General features: G+C 52.4%; 1 protein-coding gene across 1 annotated transcript; it reads right to left on the reverse strand.

The window, feature by feature from the left end:
* Positions 1-5,217: 5,217 nt before the first annotated feature.
* On the reverse strand, positions 5,218-9,373 carry DLX6 (distal-less homeobox 6; the record flags this gene model as incomplete). Its single annotated transcript, XM_080339849.1, has 3 exons — positions 8,348-9,373; positions 7,238-7,431; positions 5,218-5,469 (listed from the first exon to the last, which is right to left on the reverse strand). The coding sequence occupies exons 1-3, from the start codon at positions 8,706-8,708 to the stop codon at positions 5,218-5,220; spliced, it is 807 nt and encodes a 268-aa protein (XP_080195975.1). The 5' UTR covers positions 8,709-9,373.
* Between the last annotated feature and the right edge of the window lie 579 nt (positions 9,374-9,952).

A 9,952-nucleotide genomic window follows, 5' to 3' on the forward strand; every position in this document is an offset into this window, starting at 1 on the left:
TCCGTGTTACATCAATTAAATGTTTCTTCTCTTTGTTTGGCGGTGCGTCTATTTACACGCGATTTGGGAGGATACGCAACGGTTTATCTGGCAGAGTATAGACCAGATAAACCCTGATGAGCACCCTGGCCCCTGGTGTCTGTGTAAACACTCTCCACAGACACGGCCTCCAAGGCCGCGCGAACAACTCCCAACCCCCCTCGCTTCCTTATTTCCGTTTAGGTGAGATCCGCGGAGTGGGTCCCGGCCAGAAGCTGAGACTGATTCAGCACTTGGCAAAGAGGAGCCTAGGGATGGCTCCTAGCTCTCCTCTCGCTGCTTGCCTTCCTCTTCCTTCCGGGGGAGTCCGAAGAGGTTGCCTAAACCTCATCCTAGGCTTTGCAGCAGGGATCGGCCAGCCTCGCCGGGCCGGATCCTGATTTGGCTCCGTGCTCTGCAGCGGCATCGTCTGCCTAATTGTGGAGCTGGCCCTCCATCCCAGGAAAGCTTTACAGTCTCCTCGATATGCACTATATAACGCGTTTTATAGGGCTTTCTCCTCGCGGTATCCACTCAGCTTTCCTTTTCCTTTCTTCGCTTTATTGTAATTAATTCCCGTGGAGAAAAGCGCGCAGAGGAAGGCTGCGGGCTGCGAGGCGCGGCTGCAGCTCGGGGAGAGCAGCAAGGGTCGGGGCCGGCACCCCTCCTGCCCGTGGGGCCAGACCCGGCCGCTGCCCCCCCGCCCTCATCGGGACCCTGCGATACCTGCCGGCGGGGCAGCAACCGCCCTTTGATGATGTGGCCTGTTAAAAATGAAATGGGTTTTTGTGTTTCGTGCCCAGGGTTAATAAAAGCTAATCAGGAGTCGAAAGCGAACTAGCCCAATGAATTAACCTCGCTAGCTGCAGGTAGTCCTGTTAGCCAGGCTCCTTTAGTTAATTAATTACAATTGAATCGGATCTGTGATAATTTCCTTAAGGACCCCTGACGACTGGTCCAGCGGGTGCGCGGGAGCGCAAAAGGCCACGGACTCCACAGCCTCCCGCGGAGGATGCCCGGCTCCAATGTCCTGCACCGCGCACCCCACACTCTCCCCCGCCCCGTTACGAGACTCCTGAGGCTTCTTGCCCGAAAGTGACGTTCAGTCACCTGAGAGGAGGTACATGACAAGGGCGAGCCCGTTTTTGGGGGTTGGGTGGGGAACTCGGGGATGCTCCGGGCACCGGGGAGAGGCTGCCGGGAAGAGCCGAGCCGAGAGGTGGATTGATGCAGGCGGGAGCCCGAAGCATCAGCCCCTGCCTGCACATCAGGCTCGCACTCGTTGAGATTTGGACACGTAACGCTGCAGACCACTGATTTGCTATTTTCTTAATTCCCGCTCTTCTCATTCCCTATGAATCAAACAGTCTTTTGTCCTTCAGAGTTTGATTTGATCGCTACTGTTCACATTTCACTTTTGTATTTTTCTCTCCCTATACCATTACTCATTGAGTGCCCCGTGAAATTACAATCGTACATTTTCAACTCAGCAACCCATTTGCAGTGCAAAAATAGGGTCTAAATAATGGCTGAATTAGCCCTACTGGACAGTTTCAGATGTAACACTCTGTAATAATTATATTGCAGGCTGGATTAGGATGCTATTATCATAATCTGGACGTTTACAATTATCTGTAATTTGCAAAGATGCGCCAGGTCTTGATTACAGCAGTTTTTTTTTTTTTTTTTATCAAGCTAACCATCACTAAACAGTGACAGTAATAACAGCTAATTTTGCTGGCAATATAAGAGGTGCTGGGGTGTGCAAACAATTTCACACCTGGATGTGCTCACTCAACCAAGAATATAGAGAAAGAGCTTCTGCCCTGAGACTCAGAAAAATATTCTCCACTGCTTCTGTTCAGTATAGATTTCTAGACCCCGATCCTTGCTTAGCAGATTTTCACAGGGGGTAAGTTTTGGGGCTCGCTTGGGTTTGGGGTCGGTTTGTGACTGCTTCGCGCCTTCCACTTTGAGGAAGGCTCCGTCTCTGCCCGTTCTACTTTCGCGGTCACTCTTGCGCCGGTGGTTTCCCGCACCGGGTCGGACCCCGACAGCTCCGCGCCCCCTTTCTCCTCGGTGCTGCCGGGGGCGGCGGGCGGCGCGGAGCGGGGGGGCGGCGGGGGCGCTCCTGGGTTTCCAGGGGGCGGCGCGGGTCTCAGCGCAGAAACCGTGCGAGCCCCGGGGCCAGCCCCAGCCCCGCAGCGGGGCGGCGGCAGCGCGCCTTTCCGCGGCTCTCCGCGGCGCCCATCCCGGCGGCCCCGGGGCGGCGGGCGGGCGGTGACAGGTTTGGCGCTGGCGTGGGGAGCTGCTGCCGCTCCATCCATAGATGACGCTGTTTCACGAGAGTCTCCCGGGGCGGCAGCCGCGAGAGTGGGAGCCGGCGCTGCCGCTGCTGCCATTCGCTGCCACCCTGCTCTCGAAGGCCTGCCTGTCCCATCTTCTCCCGCTCTTTAAAAATTAATATTACCGTTTATTTGTTTGCTTGCTTGCTTGTTGTCTGGGCTTTATTTAAGCCTGAGAAATCACTCGTGGGGAGGAGACGCACCGAGAGGATTTCCGAGCCGACCCTCACGCTGGCACCGGCAAGGCGTGCAGGCGAGGACGAGACCCCTGAAAGCCCACGGGAAGCAGCGAGCCCCCCTCTCCTACTCCTCAGGGCCCGCCAGCGGGGGTGTGGACCACCCGCCGCCATCCCCTCTCGGGGGCTGCAGCGAAAGGGTTAAGGCGGCTGCGGGGGCCATGGGGGCCGGGACCTGCCAGGCTGGGCTCGGCTGGGCTGGGCTGGACTCCCCGGGCTGCGGGGCTCGTTCACCTGGGCATCTGCCGTCCCTCTGCGGGGGCGAGGGTGAGCCCGCACAGGGTCCAGCTTGGGACGTGTGAAGCAGGGTTTTCTGAAAGATGCACACACTCACACACACACACAAATGCTGTTGGTTTAAATGTATGGTAGCTTTCTCTCCAGTGTCATTTGAATAATTCAGTGAGCCCCACTACCAGCTGTACTTCTGAAGCCTCTTCCATTCTTTTCAGCATTATAATTTTGGTTAATTTTCAATTTTAGGCCCTACGTCTCTGCAATTTGTGTATGAATAACAGAATAATTTTCCTCTTTTGTTTCGCCTTTCCTGTTCCTGAATCTAAATAAAGATGGCTTTTTAGTATTAAAAGTGGAAGAAAATTACAGGTAATTATCTTTGACGGTAAAAACGCTGTAATCAGCGGGCTACATGAAAAATTACTCTAATTATGGCTGCATTTAAGAGAATGGAAAAAAACCTTCTTGTGGATAAAAACCTTAAATTGTCCCCAATGTCTGCTTCAAATTGGATGGCACTGCAGCTGGAGGCTTTGTTCAGAATTGATCCTGGGGAGCTCTGAACCCAAAGTTTCACAGTGGGAAGGGGAAAAAAAGAAAAGAAAACATTTTTCCTAATGTAACAATACGAATGGTAGAAAATGACAAGACTGATCGGTTTTAAACCACTCTGAAGACTGACTGAGCGTGGAAGTTGCTCAAAAAAAAACAAAAAAACACCCCCCCCCAAAACTGGTATATTGGTAAGTAGTCTTTGCTTTGTGTCTAATTATAGTGACTGTCCTTTTGCACGACTGTATGTAGCTGTCATTATATGGAGCACTCTGAGGATCTCTATTGACTTCTGATAAATGGCTCAGTGGTTTCAAGGTTCATAATTTGCAGGATGCCCAGGTCTCTAGCCATTAATTCTCGCAGTATGGGGCACCCAGCTTGGATGAGGAAAGGGCTTTTCATTGTCAGTAGTTGCTGTGCTTTCCACAAGCTGGTGAGGCTGGAGCCGGCTGGACAGCGTGTTGTGTGCCTGGGCACCTCTCACGGCTCTGCAAAGCATTCCTCAGCGTGCATTGTCTGCTCTTTAAAAACAAAGGAGGGCGCCTCCTTTCTTAATAATTTGGAGTCTCCAAGCTTTGGGAAGAAAGGCAGAGCTCTGAGCTTTGCCTCGGCGAAAAAGCTCAGCTCAGCTGAGCAGCGGAGCAGTGAAACGGCAGCAGAAACGATCGGGTGATTAGAAACTTCTTCTAGGCTTATCTTTGCGGTCTCGATATCTCCTGTCGTAGCCGTAGCCTAAAACCTAACCAAACCGCCAGCAGATCCCCCGCCTCCATCCTCTCTGTCTTTGCTGGCAGATACATGTTCAGGTGGCGGTGTCTGTGAGCGCAAGCAAGCGGGGGGACAGCGTCCAGCTGTCTGGGCTGAACTGGGGGGGCAGGTCGGAGAGGTGGGGATCCGCTAAGGCGGAGAGAAATAGGACCAAGGCGGGCGTTTTGTGGCTTTTACTCTATATATGAAAGAAGACAAAAACATACAAAGTATATGTACAACTAAAATTCAACAATATATACAGAAAGGTTGCTCGGGGGAAAGGTCCCCGTCGCTCAGTGGGTGAGGCTGAACCTCCCTTCTCCAGCCCGCCGCGGCGGGTGATGCCGCGGATCCCTCGCTCTGTCCTTCCTGCTCGTCTCCGGGAGTCTGTCCGACTGTGTGCGGGTGAGGGGGCTCTTCGCGGGAAAGACGGTGGTTTCTTCTGAGCCGCAGCCCATTGCATTTTGAGAAAGCATGCAGGTTTTGCTTCGTGGTAATGTTCTAATCTTACAGTATATTTTGATTTTTCAATCAGTTCTCCTTTTCTTTTATCTCTTTTTTTTTTTTTTTTGTTTTAAATTCCCTTCTTCTCTCATTTTTTTTTTTTCCCAGTCCATATTTGGTGAATAAAATGAAGGAGCTTTGACTAGTCTCTCTTTCATCATGTAAAGTCTTTAGCTCATTAAACAAGTAAAAACGGCTGCCATGGTAGATTCAGGTTCTTCTTATGTGCAAAGTCTGTAAAAAGTTTGTTTTGACGTATACTCCACAGAGAAAGAGGTTGGTGCCTTGCAGTCCAAAGGAAAATATCCTAAAAAGAAGTGTCTTCTGTGCGCCAGAATGAAAATTGTGTCTTTCTGTTCAAGATTAATCGCTGAGGTTACTTAAAAAAAAAAAAAAAAAAAAAAAAAAAAAAAAAAAAAAACAAAACCCAAAAAAACCAAACAAAACACTGTCTCTTTGCCGCATCTACAAGTTCACACAGAGCCTGTTAGCTGGCACGGCTTGGCAAAGCAGGAGAACTTCTTGCCATGTCGAGACGAGGCGTTCTTAGGAGATTATTTCTCTTGGACAATTCACATCATTTGTGGTCTCTGCATTGTGTCTTGATGTGGAGAAGAATACCAGTGAGAATAGCCAGGCATGTAGCTGTTGGGAGGCATATTGACTCCCTTGGCAGAAGCTGAAACGTCCCAGACTGGAGGCAGAGCCGGAGAGCGAGGGGAGAGGGCGGCGGAGCCGGGCAGAGGGTCGCTCTCGTGGGGGTTGCTGCCCTGCTTCAGCAGCTTCTTGAATTTGGAGCGCTTGTTCTGAAACCAGATCTTCACCTGTGAACCAAAACGCAGTGGTTATTAGGCTGCCGTCAGCACCCAGGGCACGGCAGGAGAGACCCCGGCGGCCACGGGTTTGCTCCAGAGAAGGTCTTGGGAGCCCATGCTAGTCGGGTGTGGATCTGGGGATGAGGAGGAGAAGGAGGGTGAGCTACTGCTGCTCTCGGGCTCTGGATGTAAGTGGAGAGAACAAGAGAGGCAAAGCGGAGTTGCAAAGCGAGAGGGATGAAGGTTTTCACCTGGAACCTTTTTTCCTCTGAGCAGGCCGGATTGATCGAGCTGAAACAGAATATATGCTCTGAGCTCTCCTGTTTTCACGCCTCATTCAGAATTTTGGAGGCCATTTGATCATTTGGGCAAACTGTTGTCAAACACGGGCAATCATATGATTTTGTGCCAGGAGACAGGAGCCAATAGACAAAGGGCATCTTACGAGGAAATCGTGCATCCGAAAACATGCACAATCGAGTGGTCCTTGCTGATGTGATGTGGGAGGAGGCACAATGGAACCAGGATTGTGGCTTTATTTTAAAAGTTTTTTTTTAAAAGGAAAGTAAAATATCTTGGAGAGTAATTGTCTATCAGAGTAGCTTTGGTTCCCATCCTGCTCCTAATCCAGCAGAACTCCCAAGGAGGGAGCCTGCCCTCGATGAGGTGTGCAAGGATCGGGCCCACTCTGGCAAGTCAGAATTGTTGTAAGCATGATATATGCATGTAAGACATACATAAACACATTTTTTTTTTTTTAATCAAGCAAACAAGTAAAACAACTCCCATGTGTGTATTTGACCTCGCAAACCTTGCGGATGTAATGTTAACATATAAGTAGGATCACTCGTCCAGCTGCATGCTCAGGATCGGGCCCCTAAATCTATGCATGCGAGAAAGCGAGAGAGACAGAGTGTGCATGCTAAAGATACTAAAATCCCATTTGTAAAACCATGAGGTCTATTCCCATGTTTAATGTTTGCTGAGTATTCAAAAATCGCTGGCTGGAAGCGACTGTTATCAATGACAATGATAAAATCCTGAAGTTATTTGCTAAGCTCATAAATTCCCATGATTACATTTTACCCAAATTGATCCCATCTATCCATGTAGTTCTGCACAAACCCCAAGCTGGGAAGCCTGTAATGCCTCATGTGTTTTTCAAACTTAAATTAGCAGAATGGCACAGCTACTCCAACCACACTTAACTATGGCTTAACCTGCTACAATTTTGTACACGGCTGTCTTTGATCTTCAGATCTATTATCACCTTTCGTACATTTTGCCCAAGGGTAACCACTGCATTTGCTTTAGTCATCCAGGGTGAATTTACTATTGATTTTACAGGTATTTCCTAACTTGCTCCTGCTTCCTCTCTACCTATAGGTTGATACGAGGCAGCTTTGCTTTGCTTTTAGCTCTACCTCAGGCCCAGCGATTCCTTGCCTTTGCTTTGTTCTCCTTCTCACAGCTAGGCAATTACACCTCGGTGCCGGAATTATCCGAAAATATAGGCAATTTAGAAATGTAACGCGTGGCATCAAAAGCGAGCGTTTGCTCGCAAGAGGGCTGAGGGAAGGGCACATTCAGCTCCTTCTGCGGTAGACCGGCGTCTCTGTCGTGCATCTGTCGTCCTATCACATATAGATGGGGGACCGTGTGCATTACCTTTTCCACCGTTCCCATACGGAGGCCAAAGCGTCTAGGGAGGAACGTACTTGGCTTGGCCTTTATGTCTCGCGTAGGATTTCGGTGATTTGGGATTCCCAGTAATTACCTGTGTCTGGGTAAGTCCTAATGAAGCTGCCAGTTCAGCTCTCTCTGGAAGTGCCAGGTACTGAGTCTGCTGAAAGCGATGATTTAAAGCCTGGAGTTGTAGACTAGAGTAAATGGTTCGAGGCTTCCGAATCTTTTTCCCTTTTCCATTGAATCGGATTTCACCGTTTTCAATCACTGTGGTTTTTTGCTGATCTGCAAGCGAAACAACACAGCTGAAATACCACCCTCCTTAGCTATTCGACGCGAGCATTTTGGCTGCAGGAGCTCCTAAAAACCCAGCAGCCTGCCCCGATGTCGGTTCAACACCATCGCTTACACATAGGCTCCGGCTCCTTAAAGACACGCTGCTGCTTGGGAGCTACCGGGAGCTAAAACAGCCGTCCGGGCATAGTGGGCACGATGCCTTTCCCCCCGGGGAGAAAAAAAAATCATAATATTTAAAAAACCCAAAGCATTGAACTGCAGCGCTGGCTTCGTAAAGGGATGCCTGGCTTCAGGGCCATCCAGGTTTTACCCAGCTAATTGACTTCGCGTCTCCAGTTTGGTGGTCAGTGAATCACCAGTCCGAGACATTTAACAATGCTTTCCTCCCCTTGCCCCCCCTGCCGTGCCCCTCCGGATGAATACGTACAAATGAGCGGTTCTCTGCAAAAAAAAATACATAAATCAGACGGCCCCCGAGCGGAATGCGACCCGCTCGCCTGGAAACTTTCACTCCTCAGGTGTTAGCAGGAATTTTGCCTAAAGCCGGTCCCGCCGTAACAAAGGAGCGCCGTGCGCAGCCCCCTGCCCGCCGGCCGCGGGGCGAACGGGGAGGCGCCGGTGCCCAGCGCCGCGGTACCGCCGACAGCAACCGCCGGCTGGGGTAGAGTGCGGCGGCCCCGCCGCCGGGTACCGGAGCAGTAGGCCCGCGGAAGGGCCGCAGGAACAAGCAACCCCCTTCTCTACCCGTCGCCCCGCGCACCCCAGGGCCGGCATCTCCTCTGGCAGGAGCGGGGGACACGACGGGGTTTGTTATGCAGGTGGCCGGAGGTGGCCGGAGAGAGGCCCGGGGATGGAGGGATGGGGAAGAAGCTGGCAGCGGGTTAGGGAACCGGTGCCGGCTCACCTGCATCGTCCGCCCGCGTCTGGCTGGCCGCGCTGCTGTTGTGGTAGGACTGAAGGTAAGGGCTGTGCTGCGAGTGGCTCACGTAGGGGTAGGCGGCCAGCGAGCGGTGGTTGTAGGAGCCGGCGCTGCCGGAGTAGGGCGAGCTGTGGTGGTGATGCTGGTGGTGCGGATGCGAGCCGGCGGCGGAGTGCAGGCAGTGCAGCGGATAGTGGGCGCCGGCCATGGCCGGCGAGCTCTGCTGGGAGTGGGGCGGCGGCGGCGGCTGCGGCGGCGGCGGCTGCTGCTGCCCGAACTCCATGAAGGCGGATTTGGAGGAGTCTTGCGCGTCCAGCCCGTCAGCCATCGTAGTCATGGTCATCATCAAAGTTTGGGAGGGAGAGCGCGGCGCTCCCCGGCTCGCCCCCCGCGCTCTGCCTCCTCTCTGCCCAGCCACCGCCGCTCCCCTTACCCGCCGCGGCACCGCTGGAGAGGCGGCGGTGATTTAATTTAATTTCTTTTCTTTTTTTTTTTTTTTTTCTTTTCCGCCTTTTTTTTTTCTCCCCCCCCCCTTTCTCTCCAAGGAGCCGTTGTGCGAGGGGCCTCGTTCACTGAGGGAGGGGAGGAAGGGGAGGGCGGTGTGCGGGGTGTGTGGAGGGGGAGGGCGGGCTACTCCCGGCGCTTTTTTACGCCGCTCTTTCCCTTCACCCCCCCCCCCCCCACCCCGCTCCGGCGCGTGGGGAGGTTGTTTTTTTTTTAGTTGTTTTTTTTTCGGGGGGGGGGGGGCGGCGGGAGGAGTAGGGGGTTAAGGTGGGAGCCGGGAAAGTTGGGGGCTCCGGCGCTTCGACTTGAAGGGCAGGGACGCGCACAAGTCGAATGGTTCGTCTCCGGAGGGCAGCGCCTCCCTCATTGGTCACTCAACTCCCTGACGTCACCGCCCCGCCGCGCCGGCAACGCGCGCGCTGCCCGCGCCCGCCCCCCTCCCCCCCCCCCACAACCCCCCCCTCTTTTCCCCCACCCGCGCGCGGGGTGCGGAGCGCGCGCAACGCGCGCTCCGCACCCCGCGCGCGGGTGGGGGAAAAGGGGAGAGCCTGTTCCCATCCCCCTCGCCACCCTCCCAAATCACAGAGCCCCTCAACACAAGACACCCCCCCATCCCTCCCTTGCGCGGTATTTTCGCTGTGGCGAAGCGACGCGCAGCGCATTTTCATTTTCTTTTCCTTTCTTTTTTTTTTCCCCCGCTGAAAGCAGCGGCGGCAGCAGCAGCTCCCGTAATCGCTTTCAAATATATGCAAATGGCTACGTGCGGTTGGCGGTTTTGGCAAAAGCTTGATTAGTATATAAACGACCCAAGGATTAAAAAAAAAAATAGAAAAAAAAGCGCCTGCGCCCTAAATTTGTCTTTAGATTACAATTCCAGTTGATTTTATTTTATTGTCAACATTGTTAATGATAAAAATAGAGTCGTTTTACAGTTATTTTTACTTTCTGGAAGGAGGCAATTAGACTTCTAATCAGGAATACACAAAAATCTCCCATGATTAACTGCAGTACTTTGTTCAAATTGCTGCTATAAAATTCAGAACAATTTGCCTGTAATGATTATGGACTGGGTTTATTTTGGGAGGT

Source organism: Nesoenas mayeri (genome assembly GCF_963082525.1).
Source record: "Nesoenas mayeri genome assembly, chromosome: 2".
In the NCBI taxonomy this organism is placed as follows: domain Eukaryota; kingdom Metazoa; phylum Chordata; class Aves; order Columbiformes; family Columbidae; genus Nesoenas; species Nesoenas mayeri.